Consider the following 19,365-nt stretch of genomic DNA (forward strand, 5'->3'; position numbering starts at 1 on the left):
TCAAAGAAAAGGTGACATAAATTAAAGACTCGGAATTCAGTGGCAGATGTTTGGCACATTTTTGAATAAAAAAAAAAAGTTGAAACATGGAATAACAGTTATGTGAATGGAAAGCACTTCCCTCCGTATATACAGTTGAAGGCCAGATGTTTGGACATTGTTCAGGAAATACAGTTACACGTGACAGAGATACAGCATGTCACACACTGAGGCCTCCCTCCCACACAATGATCAGCATGACAAGATGCCTAAACTGTTACAGCAGCAATCTGATGCCCATTAAAAGAGATTGGCACAAGACATCCAGCAGGGTCGCAGCACTACATGCTGTCTGATGAACACTGTATTTTACAAGTGTTATATAATATGTCACAACCAAACTACACGAGTCGCCAACATGACAACTGTGTCAGGAAAGTTGCTCGCATGCTAAGTTGACTATTAAGTCTTTATTGCTGTAATTCAATGTAATTTATCACTTTTTTTTATTTCAAGCTGTTTGACATTATTTTGGGAAATGCACACTCCCCACAACCTTCTTGCTACGAGTTAGATAAGAAGGTAAATACCACTATACAGCAATTAGCTTAGGCAACAAAATCAACCTATTAGTCCCACTAAAAATGGTTAATTAATATGTTATATTTTATCTTTTAAAATAAGAATATCACATATTCTCTTATTAATGAAAAGTTGAATTCAGAGCACTATTTACACTTTCATATGAGAGTGCTGTCATCTTCTGGTCTAACTCTTGACAGGAAATGCATTTCTTCAGTTAGATGGCATTAGTTGACTCACTGCTAATACAGAAGAGTCTTTTATTTAAAACCTTCCTCAAATTAATAATTTCCAGGGAACATTGTGTAGAGTATTGTTTGCCACATAAATCAGTCTAAGTCACTTGCAGCAGTACTTCATTATCGTCTGTTATGAATTCCATCACCTTATAACTGGCACATCAACACCTACACCTACAATGAGCCTGCTACTAAAGCATGTTCTGTTGATAATGTATGATATGGATTATTTCATGATATATTTATATATTTTAGTCTATTCCTCGTAAACATACATGAGAGGCGTGGTTTTCCCCATGTTCCTTAAATGAATGTAATGAATTGTTCATGTTAGACAGTCCAGCTGTCCAGGAAATTCCAATGTTATGGAGGTCTCAAGGGATCTATTAGGACTATTTCAAGTCTGGTGTTGTATTGTTCCCTCAGACTGAAGCCATGTGAACATTAACAGTGGTAGACACGAACAAATTCACAGAATTGGGTAACATGCTGGGACAAATCATTTTTTACTTCAAGAAATCTAAATAACACTGGGGAAATTAAAGATTTCATAAGACACTAGCGCACTCTAGTGGTTTCATGCAGCACCACAATATCTATGTAAACTAGAATAAAAAGGTCAGTTTTTCCTGACTCCTTTGTTCAGTTTGTAAAACTTATAATATAAAATACTTTCTTTTAGTATTTGACAAAGTTGTTATGAAAATATATAGCACTCTAACTCCAGTTGAGATCTGTTTTTGTCCTTTACCAATAAAACATTAGAGTAAGAACTGAGTTTATTTACCCCTTTGACCAGATGACCATCAATGACATTTGTAGCTTATCAAACTTTCTTTTCTTTTTTTCCAACAATAAATTCCAATTGTATTCTTCAATAACAGCAACATCTAACTATAAATGGCAGGGCACGTGTTCATTAGCTTTGTTATCAACTTTGAAAGTGGATAGGACAACTGGACAAAAAAGACAGATGTGGCTTGTTTTAACCTGTGAGTCATCTTGCTTTTGAAGCCCTGCAGCAGTAAGCCCCTCTTTACAGCAATGACTGGTATCCCAACTGTTGTCTGACCAGCCACTGGGAAGTCAGGATCTATTATTACCCGTCCTATCAACATTTTTCCCTTATTGTTTTGGATTCAGTATGAACTTCCTTTAACCCCCCTAGCTCCCAAACCTTTTAAACCAGGTCAAAGTCTCATTTAACTTCAAAATGTATTTTTTAAGAGAAACAAACAAACATCATAAGAATAACCTAAGCAGCAAAATATATGCTACTGTACAATAATATCCTGTTAAGTGGTATGTAATAGCCTAACTTTAGATTCAGATTCTGTAACGTGGAGGACAACTTAATACTTGACAATAAATTGTACTGCATTAGCCTATGTGTTCAGACTTTTGTGATAAATTAAAATTTGCTAGTAAACTAGTTAGCATTGTAAAAAAAAAGTGAGCAAATTGACCTCTGAAGTACTGAAACTTTTGATGAAATCTTGTTCTAAATGCAGAGAGGATTTTAAATAACCAGCATTACTCAGCACTAAGTAGGTTGTCTTCTGTGTTTGTTTGTTTTTATGTCTCAAGATATAAACGTTTTCCCTGACATGATCACTGACTGACTTAATTTATTTAATCAAAAACTGAACTAAACCTGAAACAAATATCCAAACAAGTTTACTGCGTTGATAGTTAGGTCTACTTTCTCCCATCCTTTTAGCTTTATCTTCCAGTAGTTGCACAATGCCAAGAGGATGTGTTCTTTCTCTCCTTAAAAGGGCATATCCAGGAATGTCAAAGGGAGAGTTTGTGGAAGCTACATTTTCTGCACCGGGGGGGTCTATCTGTGTTTCATTACCACTAATACTGAAATATTGCAGTATATTCCGAAACCTTTTCAAATGCAGTGTGGTAAAAATTGTGTAATGATATAATTCAGTCTTAAAACAGGCATTGGTTGCTTTTTAAATGAGTTATAATGGTTTCGTACTTCTGAGCTCCCCCCATTTTCTGGATTGGTCTCTTCTGATGTTCTGTGCGGAACACAAATTATTATGAGGAAGTGAAGGGCGGTGGTTGAGAAGAAGAGCAGCAGCAGGCTAGCTGACAAGTCAGGTTGAAGACAGGTAAGACTCTTCACTTTTATTGTTCTGTATACAGAAGTTAGCTACATCATAAAAGCTCTGGCAGCATGATAGCACACTACTACAGTCAACATAAAAGCTGTATATGCGAAAAACACGTCATTGCGTCTTTCTGACTGCACGGCTTGTTAGGATTGAAAACACGGCTAATGTTAGCTGCGCGGCTAGTAGCGTCGATAGCTGACGTAGTGATACCAAATTAGCTGTAAATAGGCAGGTATTTTATGGACGGGTGAGGTTGGTTGTTAACTTCATACGATTTGATCTACATGTAACCTGTCTACACTGGACCACCTTTCATAGACGCATGCACACCTATTTAATGTGACTCAAGCTAGGCCGCGATCCATCTGTACTGTAACGTTACGTACTTAGCGTGAGGTGTTGTGAATAAGATTGTTTTCTCAGACAAATGGATATAAGGTTGAATTGTAAGACAATAACTGTGCACAACACAAGCACATTTTACAATCACGACAACATGTAAACACTATTGCTATTGTAGAGTAATTTGTTGATTATTTTCAAGACGTAGGCTAACAATTAATAGTAACTTATGTCTAACAGTGAAAATGCCTGTTGTCATGCACGACTACAACCAGCAAATATAACCTTTCCCTTTCGAAATTACTATAATAGCCTTGAGGACAACAAAATGGTAAATTGACTAGGTGCTCCAGGTTTTTTCATTATTACTGTCTGCGCTTTCAGACTTTGATGACATCAGAGTAAACTGTATTTGTGACATAAGTTTTATTCTAGGGCCAGTAAAAGTTATTTCTGAATAGCCACAGTAACAAACATCCTTGATAAATTCAAGTAAAATGTGTAATCATCTGCTAGCTTCATGTAAGATATGGGGATCTGCTCCTTTTCATTGTAAATTGCATAGTAGTTTTTATGCTACAAACAAAAAAACACAATGAGAAGGTGTGGCCTTGGGCTTTGGGAACTTGCAATGGGCAGCTGCACACTAAATATTTAGCTATGAAAACAGTTGTCAGCCCAATTGATGGATGAAACAAGTTTCGTAGACCAGCTGTAACTCTTCTTTCACTAAACAGTCATATTCATTCATGCAAATAGTCCAAGTCTCAGATAATAGTTAGCCACATCACCAAAACTGATAGTGCGTGAATACAAGGCTCAGCTCTAGATATGTCCTCCTCGTCCAAGCTGGCTGTTAAGTTAATTTTCCATCAGTATCATGTAGCTAAAACAATGAGTGTCAGTGAGCATAAAGTTGTGGCTGTAGAACAGCTCGTGTCCACATTCAAGACATTGCCTGATAAGGGCATTTATCCTCACATCAGTAGCTTTCCTGCCCCGTGTGAAGGCAGTGAGCTGATCAACCTAGAAACATGAAGAACATTCCCATTTATAGCACAGCGAGGGACGCCACACTGGGGATTCACTGCCAGAGAATTAAATGACTCTGCCACCATACGACGGAATCTTATTTTGAGTAACAGCATGATCCACTTTACCTCTGATCAGATTGTCTTCATGCCTGTCATGGGTATTCTATCAACTTCTGTCTCACCAGGCTTATGTTTAGCCTTCTTTCTTTGCACTGTCCACTGTTTTGTTTATATCACTGAGGCATAAGTTTGCTCTGACTAAAACAGAGCTGCAACTAATAATAATTTTATTTATTGATGCATACTGAATGTATGTTTAATGACAGTCTCTCATACCAAACAAGGCTGTGCCATTGCATTCTCTGATCACCAAAAATTATAGATTATCTGAATTCATAGTTGATTAAATTGTTTCTGTAAATATTGTACTTATGTGTATCTGAAATAGAAGTGTCTGAACATCTTTACATAAAAACAAAACTCTCCGGTTTTCCTCTCACTCAGCTCTTGAGAGACAGAGATGCTATTTACACTAATGTTTGCTGTGTTTTTTTTTTTTTGTCTTTTAAACTTTACAGGAAATAAAAAACAGTCAAAATGTCGAGCAAAAGAGCGAAGGGAAAGACCACAAAGAAGCGCCCTCAGCGCGCCACCTCCAATGTCTTCGCCATGTTTGATCAGTCTCAGATCCAGGAGTTCAAAGAGGCCTTCAACATGATCGACCAGAACCGTGACGGGTTTGTCGATAAAGAGGACCTCCACGACATGCTGGCCTCCCTGGGTGAGTGCTGGAGTCTCTGACACAAGTAGCTGAGTTCACAAATGTCATTATGAAGCTGTGAAGCAACTCTGCTCTTTACTTGTTTTGTTGTACACCTGCGATGTTTGCAGTTTAGCAGCTGGTTTTCTCAGCAAATATTTGAATTTTCCTTGTCACTTGTGTGTTAAACCACCTCTGCAGTTGTTAATCCTTAAACTAAATTTTAAAGGCACTATATATGTTTTTTTAACACAGGTAAAAATCCAACTGATGAGTACCTGGAGGCCATGATGATGGAAGCTCCTGGACCCATTAACTTCACCATGTTCCTCACCATGTTTGGAGAGAAGCTCAATGGCACAGACCCTGAGGATGTGATCAGAAATGCATTTGCTTGCTTCGATGAGGAGGGGACAGGTACTTCAATGCACTTTCATGTTAACTTCTCTCTGTGCTCTTAAATGTTGTAATCCATCCTTTTATAAAGCACTTTGAATTGCATTTGTTTAAATGTGTCAGACATAGTTGCCTTTATCTTGCCTTAAGATAAGGCAGAAAGACAAAAGGTTTCCAAAAGACACTCATTAAATCATTTATGCAAAAGAGGACCTCTTAGGAAAAGAATCTGATCATTCAAGCCATCTACTTCTCTGCCGTCTTATCTGATCTGACTGTTTTCCCCCTCAGGTTTCATCCAGGAAGATTACCTCAGAGAGCTGCTCACAACAATGGGCGACCGGTTTACAGACGAGGAGGTGGACGAGCTCTTCAGGGAGGCTCCCATTGACAAGAAAAGCAACTTCAACTATGTGGAGTTCACGCGCATCCTAAAGCACGGCGCCAAGGATAAGGACGATTAAAGAGCCACACCAGCGTATTCCCCTCGCCCTCTTCGCCTCTTCGTCAGCTAGATCACCATGCTGCATGTCTCAACTCTCCAGTGTAAAACCCATTTTAAACAAACCAAAGCAATAACTATCCACTCTGTTAATGGTGAACTTCAAGTATAGCCAGATTTACACATCTCTAATGAGACAAAGACAGATTTCGAGTTTGTTGTGAAATGTTTTTTCTCTCATGTAAAGATATGAAGTGGCAGCAACTTGGAAGTTCTAAGGGATAAACCTTTGCAATTCATGTGATCGGGTATAGCTGAATTTTTACCATTTTATAATATAAACTTTTTAAATAAAGCCCTCTATCACCTTGTACTTTGATGACCGTTTCCCTTCCATAAATGACAACTGAAATAAGTGTGGCATTACTCTGTCTTTATTTTTCCTGGGACTGACTTAGGACCTTGTGCACCATTTTTCTCCTGCTAAGATACTTTTCAAGTCCAGACAAGTATGCTCGGCCCCGTCTCTAAATTCATTGAGCATGTGCAGACTAGCAGCAGCTAAATTCCCAAAGGGAACATTAACATGAACACAACCTATAATGAAAACAGTGGTGCGTTATCAAAGCATTGAATTCCTTATAGGGAAAGGGAAACTGCACAAATACTATGATAACCAATATATGGTGATGACTTGTGACCTGTGGGGAGTGGCCTTATGGCATAAAATTCCTTTTCAAAGGCATGTGTTTAGACACTGAGTCATCACACAAGCATGATAAAACTCATCCCAGCTGATGACTGCATTCGGTTACAGTTGATTCAGCACCAGCACTGTCTGACCTCACAAGCTACCCCACTGCATGTTTTCATTCAGCTTGTTAGTCCTAACTTGGTTTCTAGCGACAGTTTACTCTGAATAGAACATTTACATGTGTGGAGTGGTTGTACTTGTACATTTTACATTGAGTTTGAATGAAATGTAACTTTGCATGCTAACCACCTATGCTGATCTAAACTGTTGCAAGGATAAGTTTTTATACTGACTGATAAGATGGAGAATGACCGATGATAAAAGTTTCTTCTGTAAATTAACAATTAATCAAGGGCTACAGCCTAGGGATGAAGTAGCCAATGTAAACAACCTCACAAGACCTTTTGCAATTGAGTGTCGAGTTGACATTTATGCGCTTAAAACATGGGTTATATCTCCCTCTAGTGTCTAAAAAATTGTAGGCTAAAACTGCATGGTGATGCCTTCACGTGCTTTTGAAGAAAAAAAATGCACTCTAAGCGGCGACAAAATAGTGTTTTAACAGCGAAACATAATAATAAGTAGCTGCCTGTCTCTGAGAGCAATATTTTTGATTTGGTGGTCGGTCGCTTTTAATTTTGACTACAAATTTCATCATGGAACGACGGGTTTGGTTTGAGCCACGACTTCCCGAAACGACTACTGACATTTACGAGCTGCCGTGAATGCGTCACGCTCCTTACGGAACCACGTTGGGCAGCAGCATCTCCGTCGGTCTGGTCTCTGTGACCCTTTGCCGCTGCCGGTGTCAGGTCCAGGTAAGGATTTAGTCAGTTTGGTGTTGTCATGTATAATTTATTAGTCACTCAGAGCTTAAGTGCCAGTTAATAACCTAATGTTAATAATAACCTGAAAAGAAACGCGACCCTTCCTAAACTAGCCGGGGAGCTAGTTGCTAAGTAGCTACCGTTAGCTAACAGCTCCCGTCAAGGTTGATTAGTTAACGTTAACGGCGGAGTGACGAAGGCGGTTCATTTGTACTTCTGTAACTTACCCACATCTGGACCTCTTGCCAGACTTTGCAAACATTTTTTATTTGTCTAAGCTTATTTTTTTCTGCTCTTTGTGAACCAGTCGGGTCTGAGGTGTCCTGGACCGGGGTCATGGCTCTGAAGCTGATCCAGGGATTTCCGCGGCTCGGTCAGTCCGGGCTTCAACGTCATCCTCTCGTCGTGCCCGCCTGGCCCTTCGCCGGTCCCCTGAGAAGCAGCAGTGCAGGTCAGCCCGTGTGTGCAGCCTGCCTGTGCACCTCAGCCGGCCGGTGTATGAGGACGCAGGGCTGCAGGAAGCTCCAGCCGGACTGTGGCATCAGGAGCCTGGCCACTGTCGTCAGGGAGCCGGTCTTCGTGGCCAGCAGCTCCGTGGGCCTCCACAGAGACTCGGTCCCCCGGTTCCGGCTGACCCAGCTGCACCGCCCCACCGCTGCAGAGGAGCAGGCTTTCCAGGAGCGTCTGGCCAGCTGCTCCTCCTCCCGCCAGGTCTTCAGACTGCTGCGCTCGGTGGAGATCTTGTCTGACACCATGGCCGCGGCGGCTCTTCACCGTGTGGCCGACCTGGAGCAGGAGGGGAACTCCCTGAAGGACCCCTCTGTGCTGGGGAAGGACACCATCAGGGCTCTGTGCTTCCAGCTGGAGCAGGACTCTGCACGGCTGACAGAAGCCGGGCTGGTATCGGCTCTCCTGGCCTGCACTCGCCTCTTCCTGGATCCCTGGAGCACCCTGATGGTGCGGCTGGTGTCTGAGAGCCAGGACAGGCTGGACAGGGGGCAGATGAGCTTAGGGCAGCTGTGTACTTTGGGCCAGGCCATGCTGGCCATCGAGGGTCCGGGGTGTGTGATGCTGGAGCAGGTGATGGAGGACATCCAGAAGCAGGGTCCTGCCCAGTGGAGCTTATCAGATCTCATTGCTGTCTATAAGCTCCTGCGAGGCGGCATCGGTGAAGATGGGAAATACAGAGACTTGCTGAACGCCATGCACACACACGCCATGACGGTCACCTCTCGTATGGATCCTGCTGCCGTGAGCGTGCTGCTCAGCACTCTGGTGAGCCTGAACCAGACCCAGGCCATGCCTCTGGTGATCAACCTGTGTAAGCAGGCCGTGCGACACGTACCTCACTTCACCGACGAGGAGCTCACCCTCGTCGTTGGGGCGCTGATCCACTTTGGCCACAGCGATCATTACTTTGTGCAGGCGATGGAGAGGTATGTTCCCTCGATGGCGTTCACCTCCCACCCGGAGACGGTTACTAAGGTGATGGAGTTCTTTGGCCGGAGGAACATCCTGTCCCCGACTGTGTTGAACGCCGTCGCTGAGAGCTTTGTGTACCGAGCAGATGACTACAGCACCAGCCAGGTGGCCAGGCAGATCATGGCTTTCGGGAAGCTGGGATACCTCCCACCGAACGCAGTCGACGTGTTCAGGAAAGTTGAAACCACCCTACACACACGCTTTTCACACTTCCAGCCGCGAACGCTGCTCAACCTGCTCCACTCCTGCATCCTGGTGGAGAGGTTCCCCGTCAACTTTGTCTCCAAAGTCTTCAGCAGGTACTTCCTGCAGCAGCTGCTAGGTAAAAACCATCCAGTCAGACACATGTAATATGTATGAAAGTGCCACGAATGAATAATTAAGTGTTAAATCGTTGTCTTTTGTTGACACTTTTGTGTTTATTTCTGTGCTACAGAGGAAGGCGCAGGAATGGATCGTCTCATCCTGGCTCAGCTGACTCAGCTCTACATGACTGTGAAGTTGGAATGCCCTTTCTATGAGGTAGAGGATTTACAATTATGTCAAGGGTTAAATGGGTTTAAAATGAGAATAGCAGAAACCTGAATACACACCCTGCGCCTCGACACATCATCAGTATGTGATGTGTTCACTGCATACCAGTCATCTGTGATCAAATTTTCACCTGTCACCTTGATGTATTTGTACGTTTCCCTACATGTGTATTCCAGACGGAGTTTTTTATCATTCGTATTTATTAAAAGATAAATATAATTATAGCTGCTGCGCAGCGATGGGTCGGGTCCGGGCTACTTTTGGGCAAATTTAGGCAATTCTGAGCAACAAACAGGAGAATAGGAAGACAAGACAGTTGACCTTGTAATGTTCAATTTGCATCAGTTGAGGATTGAACCCACAACCTCGGGAACCAAAGACCGTTGTCTATCGCACTGAGCTAATTGACAAGTGGCAGATCAACAGTGGCTTCACAAATTGAGTAAGCCATTCACTGTCGTGTAGGCAGATTTGAAACCACAGTAAAAAGAAAAATCAGTTTTTGAGGTAAAATAATGATATTTGTCAAACATCTACTATGAGTCTAAGATGTTAGGAGCCTTCGCGCATGGACCAGTCCAAGCTATTTGTTTTTTTTTTTAATTTAGAGGCTTGCTGTGATGCCACCATTAGGACAATTGTCTTGTGTTTCATATTGAGGTCAACTGACATTTTGATCTGTCATCATCACCATCACCCTTGCTGGGTCTCGAACTCACAACCTCTGACACCAAGAACCAGCTCCTAACTCGCTGAGCTAATTGGCTGGTAGTGAGACCTGCTGTGTAGCTTCATTTATCCACTCAGGGAGTCAGTGCCCAGGCAGCTGTTGTCAAGGCAGATTTCAGAAAGTCAGAAATTCTATTATCCAAACAAAAATCTGTTAATAGGCTACATAAATTGCATTTAGACAGCAAAACAGCTTAAGGACATGTGACATTTTGATCTGTCATCATCATCATCATCACCCTTGCTGGGTCTCGAACTCACAATCTCTGACACCAAGAACCAGCTCCTAACTCACTGAGCTAATTGGCTGGTAGTGAGACCTGCTGTGTAGCTTCATTTATCCACTCAGGTGAGCCAGTGCCCGGGCAGCTGTTGTGATGAAATGGTCAAAATGTCAATAATTCAGTTATCTAAACAAAAATCTGATAATACATAAATTGCATCTTGACAGCATGGAAATGTTGGTGATTTGTTTTTAATGATAAGTGTTTTGCTTCATAAGAGAAAATATGATGTTTAAAAATTCCACACTCACATTGACTGCAGTTGTTCCCATGAGAGCAGAATTCAAAATGTTCTCAAAAATTCAGTTTTTGAGTTAAAATTCTGATATTTGCCAAACTTCATCAACCATGACTCCAGAATATTGTCATTTTTTTCAGGAAGATTGAAAATGTATTTATCAAGAATTTGATGGTATATGTTTACAGTACTGTTTGCAGTCAAACGTTTTCATGTACTGTAGGCTCAATTTTTGCTTAATCAAAAATCCGAGAAACAAGTTTTGTGGAGGACAGTCTGGAGATGCTCTGTAGCAAGTTTGGTGTCAATTGAGCAAAAATTGTGGGAGGAGATACATTTTAAAAGTTTTACAGTTATTGAAAAAAACAGAGTGATGGACTTCATAATTTGTAATAAGTTTAAGTGGACAAAAGTTTCAGCAGTATTGAGGCGACATTGTGGTGAAGTTTCAACACTGTAGCATCTACCGTTGGTTTGGTAGGAATTTTTAAAGTTTTTAAATTTAAACGCTTATTGTGCCCCCCCTAGGAGGGGGGGGCACATGTCCTTGGAGTTGAGTGAATCTGGCATGGGACTGAACCTTTGTGCAAAGTTTGGTGAGTTTTCGCCCATGGGAAGTATGACTTCCTTGGAAGAAGAAAGAAAGAAAGAAGAAGAAGAAGAAGAAGAATAATTCCTAGGAATACAATAGTGTCCTGTCAGCTGCGCTGCCCGGACCCTAATTATTTTTAAAAGTATCCTCCACATCTGTATCTCTGTAAATATGTGCTCCCATGTTTTAATCTGTTTATTGTTTGTGATCAGGGTCCCAAACTGCTTCAGAAGTTCCGCGTCAAGTCTTTCCTCATGCCTGGACAGTCCCTGGAGACGCCGGTGGACTCACACCTGTACCACTCTGTCAAAACAGGACTGATCAGTTTGCTCGGAGCTCGTTCGTACTTCGGATCCAAAGTCCTGACGCCGTACTGCTACACACTCGGTAAGAGACGCGCAACATCTGTTTATCACCCAAATGTTTCCCTTCAAAGTGCTGATCATTTATTCCACTCTTGTAGACGTGGAGATAAAACTTGATGAGGAGGGATACGTGCTGCCCGCCAGCTCCAATGATGAAGTGTACAAGAGGTAAATGGATTTATTTATTATAATGTATGAGGTCGCTGCCTCCCAGCTGTTTATGAAATCCCCCTGAAGCTGATTGATGTTGATGATGTGATTGCAGGATTGCTCTTTGTATCGATGGACAAAGGAGGTTCACCACAAACACAAGGCAGCTGCTTGGAAAAGAGGCCATTAAGCAGCGACACCTGAGGCTTCTGGGATATGAAGTTGTCCAGGTCAGACATCACAATCACTTATATGCTTTAGAGTAAACTGTGTTCTTGGTGCAGTATGCGTCACCTGTCGCCTAATGGCACAGAAAGTACAAGCATGTTTTGATGTTAATCTGTCCAATCTTTTTTTTATGGATGGAGTGAATAAGGATGTTTTTCTTTCTTCTAGATCCCTTATTATGAATTTGAAGATCTGAAGAACATGACCAGCGTGGTGGAGTACCTGCACCAAAAGATCTTCCCTCACACCTACAGACTGAGCTGGTGATGATTAAAAAAAAAACAACATCAGGGGTCCTGAATGTAATTGATCCTAATGTAAAGAAATCACTATTTATTTTTGCTAATCACGCATTACAAATGAATGTGTTTAAGTTATTGATTATGCACCTCCACATTATGTAACTTTATAATAAAGTGACTTTTATAGAAACCATGACTTCAATCAATGTATTGCACCACATGAAGTATTGTTTGAAAAATATAATTTATTTTGTTCTTAGCAAGACAATGCTGCAGAAACTGTACAAAGTTAAGAGAAACCCAATCCCAAAGATCGTCTTGGATACATAGAAACAAGCTCACGCATGTAGAATAATCAGTTTTAATTAAGATACCTGATTTGACGTGTTAGTTTTCTCCATATGTTGGACAAGAAGAAGCTTTGGTTGCCAACGCTACCCTCTTAGGCCTGGAGTGTAATTTGGGTAAATAGAAAAAGGCTATGATACATGTAAAACTAGTGTAACTGTTCTGATAGCATCTTTATGTAGCAGGAATCTGAGGAAGGCCAAATTCGTCCACCAGAACTCCATCCTGAAAAAGAAAAAGAGTAGCGATTAGTCAAACCAAGCTGTCATAGACTAATTGTGAAATTTACAAAAACAAAACAAAACAGTGACATACCCTATTGGTTGACTTGTCGCCGGGCAGGCCCTCTGGGATGGACGGAGCCGTCGCAGCGTCATCCAGGTAGGAGCTGTCATCATCCATCAGGAGCTCATCTCCCAAAGCATCCAGCTCTGAAGTCACAACAGTTTCAAAGTTCATCAGGTCATGTCTAACACTTCGACTGCACTGTGTGAAGTCATTTTTATTTGGTAACAGATTCTTGACTTTCCATTTGGAATTCACATTTTCCACCTAAATCTGTACATTTATTAGTCAAAGCTTTTACATAACTTGAGTAGAGGTCAACAGCAAGTATCACCCCCTTACAAATCACACTTAAATCCTCAATGACATGTGGAGTCTAATAGAAAAAAGCAGCAATGATTTCCTGACCTGCTTCCAAGTCGTCCTCGTCGATGTCGGGCGTGCCGTAGCTTCTGCCCAGCGCCTCCTGGATGTCATTGGCATCCTCCATCATGTCCTCTAGCTGATCTTGAATGTCCTGGGTATTACAGACAGTAAAGAGTTAAAACTGTTTCTCCGGGTCATCTGCTCTGTTAAGACAACAACGGTTTTTATTGTGTTATGGGCAGAACAAATTAAGGTCCAACACATTATCCCATGCTCACAACTGAAACACGCTATTATCTATGTCAGTATCTTACTTGCTGATACAATGTGCTGCTGGTGCTGAGCTCTCGCTGGGTAGCTTTATTTTTTTGTTTTGTTTTGTTTGTTTGTTTTTTGTTTGTTTGTTTGTTTGTTTGTTTTTTTCTCTGCTATTTAAAAATGTATCTACTACAATATATTTAAATACTGGTAACCTTATTGGTTCGTTTTTTTTTTGTTTGTTTGTTTGTTTGTTTTTTCCTCTGGTTAAGTTTAGTTTGTTCATTAGCTTGTTTGTTTGTTAGTTGTTGTTTTATGTTTGTGTTTTATGTTTTATATGGTAAAAATGCTGGGTAGCTTAATTTGGTATGTAGGACAGGCATTAATATAAGCATCATGCTTCTGCCTGTGCCTTTTCAGTCACTATTTTGTCGATAATGTTTTGTGTCGATAAGGTTATTGTGTGATGCGACTGAATAAATAATTTCAATCAATCAATCAATCTCAACGTTTCAATACAACAATATCTGCAAATATCTTCCATTATCTTTCAATTGTAAGTAATTATTTACTGTGAAACTGTCTCATCTGCTGATTGAGACAAAACTTGGTCAAAGCCATGTACAGTATGTGGCTGGACCACCTGTATCAATTCAGATTTTCTGCAATGTTGTCTGACAAAAATCACTAGATGTGTAAATGAAAGACAAAGGTGACAGAACATTAGAAGGGAGACCAACTAACATTTTTTGCAAATGGTCAAAAACATACCTCAATCTGATCAATCTTCACAGTCTTGTATGCTTTCTTCATGTCTTTCAGGCCGACTTTCATGGCATCAACCTAAACAGAAAATTATAAATGTTAGCAGAGAAACACATCTTTCCTCATATTTAGTTTTCTGGATGTAAGAAATCAGTTCAGACCGTGGTTTTAGTGTCTTTAAGGGTCTGGATTGTGTAATTCTGTTGTTCCATGTTAAACGACTGCTGCATGAGGTTGTCTCTCTGGCCCTCGTACCTGGAGGACACAGGACAGAAAGTTAAGCTCTCATACTAGCCGTGGGAGGGAATCTTTAAATTATTAAAGTTTTTTTTACGTAGTTAACAATAAAAACACCACCATTTCTGCAGGTACTTACTGTCTCTTCTGCTTCAGAACTCTCAAAGCTTTTTGTTTGACCATGTTCTAGTGGAAGAAAAATAAACAGATGAGCGACGATAATATTGGATGCACGTGCAGAGAGAGTAGTTTAGTTTTTTTTTTTAACAAACTAAAATGAGTACAGTATATATAGTTTTGTTTATTTTTTCTTTAAAAGGATAGGTCCTTTTGTTTACCTTTTCTTACAGCAAGGAACTGGAAAAAGTATAATTTCAGAGATACTGATACTGAACAGTGTCTATTGCTATTGCTACAATATCAATACTACAATAATAGGAACTATAAGATATGAGGGCTCACAAACTGTCTTCATAACCAACAGTCCAATTACACACAACAATGCTAAAGCCCTGTCTTCTTCATCATGTGGGTCTTATAATAAAAAGAAAAATTGAAGAGGAAAGTGTGTGAACAATCACTGTTGGGCCTTTGGTTCTGGCTGGTGGTGACCCAAAAAAATTGTTTTGGACCAGCACGTGAGATCTCACCTTTGAGGGCCCATCTCTCATCTTTTTCATCTGATCCTTGTACTTGACAAGTTCAGCATCTAGTCTGGCGATCTTCTTGTCGACGGATTCTGCCCGGGAATCAACCTTAAAGAGGAGAAGATCAGCTTTAGTTAGACTACTGACTATTACCAACTGGATCATTTAACAGCAGTCTTCCAAAATAAATACAAAATATTACGAGCGCCTTCCTCCTTCACAAACAGTATAGCTTATTTGAAGACTCTGTTACCAGTAAATCGCATACATCATCTGCTTCTTCCTTAGGATTCAGACAGGCAGCTAATAATAACTCCAGCCTGACGAATAACCTGTATAACTGGTTGATGGCATAGACTGTAAAAATAAGGTTGATAGCAGCTATTTCACTGAAGGAACAACATGGTTTCTGCGACTGTGTGACTGTTCAGTGACTTAAACCCTTTACTCAAACGTAGCCTACATAACGCTGATTCATTGCTTGAACAGAAACACATTGTTTAAGTTAAATACCTTGATTATCAACTATCTAGCGTTACGAAAACACTGTGAAGTTAAAACGCCCATGTTGAAAATCATCTATTTGATTAATAATGAACCAAATTGTTGATCTATGACCATTTAAATTCAGTTTGAAATGACAAACCCGAGATAAATATGTCAAACCCTGGCCTAGTTTGTGCTCATAAAGCAGAGTGAGCTGTCGAGAGGGGATCCATCTTTGTTTACTTCGCTCAAAACCGCGTCAGGAAAAGTTGTTTAAACTTAACACTTACGCTTCCTATGCAGTCCGTGAGGTTGGGCGGTGGGCCCTTGGGTTTTCCTCTACCGAAGATACGGTTCATTTTGGCGAAATTAAGGCTTCAAGTGTGGAAAGCGAAGAAAGCGAAGAAATCTCCTTCAGCTCGTCGCCGTCAACGTCCAGCTGAGGGAAAACACCCGGAAGTTACTTCGAGGTGACGTCAGCGACCACGTGATCATCGCTCACTCAGCCACGCCCTTCATAGACACAAGTGTACTGTTTTTCTATTTAAATGGCTTTTTTAACAGTACGGTAGCCTATTTATTTGCCGATTTGATATATTAATTGTATATAGTATTATTGACGTTTTGTTTTGTTGTTTAAACTGATAGATTAAAACCAGTGTTACTAGCCAAAATGAACAAGGCCTGCAACTTGACTTACTGAAATATCATATAATGGGATAATTAAAACAAATGGAAAACCAAACGGTGAAATGCATTAATTTCACAAAAATGTAAAAGTACTAAACTGGCAATATATTGTACAATGCATGTATCTTTCTTCACTATTTTTTCAGTTCACTGGATGAATTCCCCATTAGTGGGCAAGAGTGTGGCAATAAATTAGCAATAATTGAATTAACAGGCAGAATTAAAGCAACAAACACAACAAACCTGGGGCCAGGAATAATGCACAGATTTACTGTCAGTCATAAAAGCTGCTAATATAGATAGCTGTAGTGAAGCGTCTGCCCATGTCACTTCATGTGCATGCAACCATCAATCATTATAGGATTGTTTCTCTTGGTTCGAACCAAAATACCTTATGTAGTAATGTCCTTTTCTGTCCTCTGGAGGGAGCTGCTGGCAAACAGTAAAACACGAAGTCTGAAGCTGCGGAGGACTCCAGACCTTACAGTCTATGCTCCAGACCTCCTGCTACAACTCACCTCCAAAGACTATCATAAAACAAAAACTCCTCTTCTGTGCTTCAAAAGTAAGCCACTGTGAGCTGCAGTGTTTTCTTTTAAAATTAGATATCCTGAGGTAATGATGTCGGACGAAGGCAGAAAGGCATCTGTAAGTATCACTCCAGGCTTGAAATCAACAAATTCAAAATGACAACAAGGTGAGCTTACCACTGAAGAAGAGAATCAATGCGGATTTGGTGAACTGGCTTTAATATTAAACACTTGACAGGCAGGATGTTTTGGTCAATACATCTCCTGCTCAGCTCACAGCAGACAAAAATATACAGCTTTAAGCAGAACACAGAGACTTAAAACAATGCTAAAAAATAATAGTGACATGGTCACATTGTTATTTATTTTTTTATCAAGTAACAGAGCCTCTGTGATATATCTATATTTATGCCCTTACACAAGTTGTTGCTCAAGATTTATGAAACTGAAAGTTTTTATGGAGACGGAAATGGGTTTCCTATATAAGTTCTTCTCTAATGAGGCAGATGGGTTTTTCCATGATAAATCATTATATTTATATAATACAGAGTCTTTTTTCAGTACATTCAAAATGACAGCACAGTCCATCGAGCATATAGAGTGCTGATGTTGCATTTACTATCATAGCAATGATCACGGACATGCTACAAATACAGTCTATTTCAATGATGACTGTGCAAATATTTTTTGTAATCTATACAAAATAAGGTATCGTATACACACTAATATACTGTACATTTGAGATAATGCACTGTATTTAACCATGTGCACAATATGTATTCATTTAGAACATTTCTCTACAATAATAGCATGTATTTCAATAGGACTATGTGTATCATGGTAGAAGCCATACACAGCACATGGGATTAAATTATATACCATTAATTTAACAACTTCAGCATTGATCTGGACACAACTCCAGAGTCAAAGCTGATAGAGAGCCCTCTGTCAAATTTTAAATGCACATTGCACATCCAGGATTTACCCTTTGACCCTTTAACCTTTCTCATCGATAAACCTGCAACTGAATGCTGCTTTATTTTTTCTCTTTCAGTCCTTTCAAAGTCATATAGTCAGACCATCGGTATGATTCAAACTCTTCACTAAAAGTTTTTGGCACTCATTCGCTGCCTGTCAGTGATTCATACAACTACCACTGAAACATTTTATACACAAAATGCTGTTTGACCCCGTTCAGTAAATCATTTTCCGCTACTATAAGCACATGTTATCCTGGACTGTTAAAGGCACTTCTGGCAATAGAAAAACGTGGGAGGAAATGACAGGAAAAGGTGAGAGGCAAAGAGTAAATGCAGCTGAAGGAATAATATTCATTAAAAAAACTTCCCTCTTGGTATTATATTCAGATGACATCTGACACAGTAAGTTTAAGATGTACAATTTTGTTTTGCTTTTTTTTTGTTGGCAATTTCCAACTCGTGAGTGTTAATTCCAGCCTTTATAGGTCATTATAGGGCTACAAGTAAAGGTTATTGTCTCTCATGAATACAATTACTGATTATTCTCTTGATTTATTGTTTCAAGATTAAAGGGACAACGAGGAGTTTTGGAAAAGCGAAATGTTTTCACACTACATTTATGAGCCTCCACGCGCACCGTGAATTTCTTTGACCGGCGCAAGACAGACTCATGTCTTCATTTATCAAGAATTAAAGTCAGAGGTTCGAAGACGATCACATACCGTCGTAGTTCCGACCATAAACGGCGATTCGGCGGCGTTATTCTCATGACTCGCCGGGCAGCGTCCGCGAAACTGAAAGTAAGGAAGCGCTGGTCGGCTCGCCCAGCATTTCCGCCACCACTAATAATAACAAAATAATGATAGAGACAAGACGATATATTTATCGAAAATGGGCCCATTAACAAGTGTGGGTAGCGTAGATTCATTCACATTAATATGAGACTTTTTTTATTGTCGCAGAATTTTTCGTTCTGCCGCTGGAGAAACTCCTCATTGTCCCTTTAAAAGATCAAAATGTGGTGGGAAAAATGTCTGCTATAGTCTCTCAAAGCTGAAACTACGTTTCTGCTTAATAAATATAACCACATTACTTTTTGATTATTACGGAGCCCCCCTGGTGACATGGATGAAAAAAAAAAATGCGCCGTGGCCACACATTAACTATCTCGTGACCACATGTTTATTATCTCGTGGGCGCAATATAATAATGCGTGGCCACCATCCATGTCACCAGGGGGGCTCCGTAGATGATCAAAATAGTTGCTGTCAATTGACCGAATCCACTTAACATCACAGCCCAATACTTAATGAGCAGCATTAAACTTTTCTTGGGGATATGTGTGAATGAGAAACTAGATAATGTTACAGAAGAGTCTTCATCACATTTGGTTTTCTTCTCCTCCTGTACAAAACGGTCACATCCACCTGAAAGTTTAAATAATA

The 19,365-nt window shown here is 40.4% G+C and overlaps 3 protein-coding genes across 4 annotated transcripts; 2 read left to right on the forward strand and 1 right to left on the reverse strand.

Annotated features, from left to right (window-relative positions):
* The first annotated feature begins 4,890 nt into the window (after window positions 1–4,890).
* myl12.1 (myosin, light chain 12-1) lies at window positions 4,891–6,319 on the forward strand. Its single transcript, XM_083995900.1, has 3 exons — window positions 4,891–5,086; window positions 5,321–5,482; window positions 5,753–6,319. The coding sequence occupies exons 1-3, from the start codon at window positions 4,903–4,905 to the stop codon at window positions 5,923–5,925; spliced, it is 519 nt and encodes a 172-aa protein (XP_083852026.1). The 5' UTR covers window positions 4,891–4,902; the 3' UTR covers window positions 5,926–6,319.
* Window positions 6,320–7,396: 1,077 nt separating this feature from the next.
* Window positions 7,397–12,481, forward strand: fastkd3 (FAST kinase domains 3). 2 transcript variants are annotated; one of them, XM_083995187.1, is made up of 7 exons: window positions 7,397–7,464; window positions 7,792–9,288; window positions 9,403–9,488; window positions 11,556–11,730; window positions 11,807–11,876; window positions 11,974–12,088; window positions 12,255–12,481. In XM_083995187.1, the coding sequence occupies exons 2-7, from the start codon at window positions 7,821–7,823 to the stop codon at window positions 12,351–12,353; spliced, it is 2,013 nt and encodes a 670-aa protein (XP_083851313.1). In that variant the 5' UTR covers window positions 7,397–7,464; window positions 7,792–7,820; the 3' UTR covers window positions 12,354–12,481. The 2 variants fall into 2 exon arrangements, with proteins under 2 accessions (XP_083851313.1, XP_083851312.1); XM_083995186.1 differs by having other exon boundaries at window positions 7,420–7,475.
* Window positions 12,482–12,567: 86 nt separating this feature from the next.
* chmp5b (charged multivesicular body protein 5b) lies at window positions 12,568–16,169 on the reverse strand. Its single transcript, XM_083995095.1, has 8 exons — window positions 16,011–16,169; window positions 15,238–15,342; window positions 14,727–14,773; window positions 14,512–14,605; window positions 14,357–14,428; window positions 13,370–13,478; window positions 12,992–13,107; window positions 12,568–12,901 (listed from the first exon to the last, which is right to left on the reverse strand). Exons 1-8 carry the CDS (start codon window positions 16,077–16,079, stop codon window positions 12,851–12,853), a joined length of 663 nt encoding a protein of 220 aa, XP_083851221.1. The 5' UTR covers window positions 16,080–16,169; the 3' UTR covers window positions 12,568–12,850.
* Between the last annotated feature and the right edge of the window lie 3,196 nt (window positions 16,170–19,365).

The sequence above is a fragment of the Trachurus trachurus genome (genome assembly GCF_905171665.1).
Source record: "Trachurus trachurus genome assembly, chromosome: 20".
Taxonomy (NCBI): Eukaryota; Metazoa; Chordata; class Actinopteri; order Carangiformes; family Carangidae; genus Trachurus; species Trachurus trachurus.

Excerpts from the sequence above, each read along its gene's own strand:
- myl12.1 (XM_083995900.1), top strand. The coding sequence starts at position 4,903 with ATGTCGAGCAAAAGAGCGAAGGGAAAGACCACAAAGAAGCGCCCTCAG. Across the intron at positions 5,087-5,320 it reads CGACATGCTGGCCTCCCTGG|GTAAAAATCCAACTGATGAG; the intron begins GTGAGTGCTGGA and ends TTTTTAACACAG. Across the intron at positions 5,483-5,752 it reads CTTCGATGAGGAGGGGACAG|GTTTCATCCAGGAAGATTAC; the intron begins GTACTTCAATGC and ends TTTCCCCCTCAG.
- fastkd3 (XM_083995187.1), top strand. The coding sequence starts at position 7,821 with ATGGCTCTGAAGCTGATCCAGGGATTTCCGCGGCTCGGTCAGTCCGGG. Across the intron at positions 9,289-9,402 it reads CTTCCTGCAGCAGCTGCTAG|AGGAAGGCGCAGGAATGGAT; the intron begins GTAAAAACCATC and ends TCTGTGCTACAG. Across the intron at positions 9,489-11,555 it reads TGGAATGCCCTTTCTATGAG|GGTCCCAAACTGCTTCAGAA; the intron begins GTAGAGGATTTA and ends GTTTGTGATCAG.
- chmp5b (XM_083995095.1), bottom strand. The coding sequence starts at position 16,079 with ATGAACCGTATCTTCGGTAGAGGAAAACCCAAGGGCCCACCGCCCAAC. Across the intron at positions 14,429-14,511 it reads TTAAAGACACTAAAACCACG|GTTGATGCCATGAAAGTCGG; the intron begins GTCTGAACTGAT and ends TTTTCTGTTTAG. Across the intron at positions 13,479-14,356 it reads TGAAGATTGATCAGATTGAG|GACATTCAAGATCAGCTAGA; the intron begins GTATGTTTTTGA and ends TGTAATACCCAG.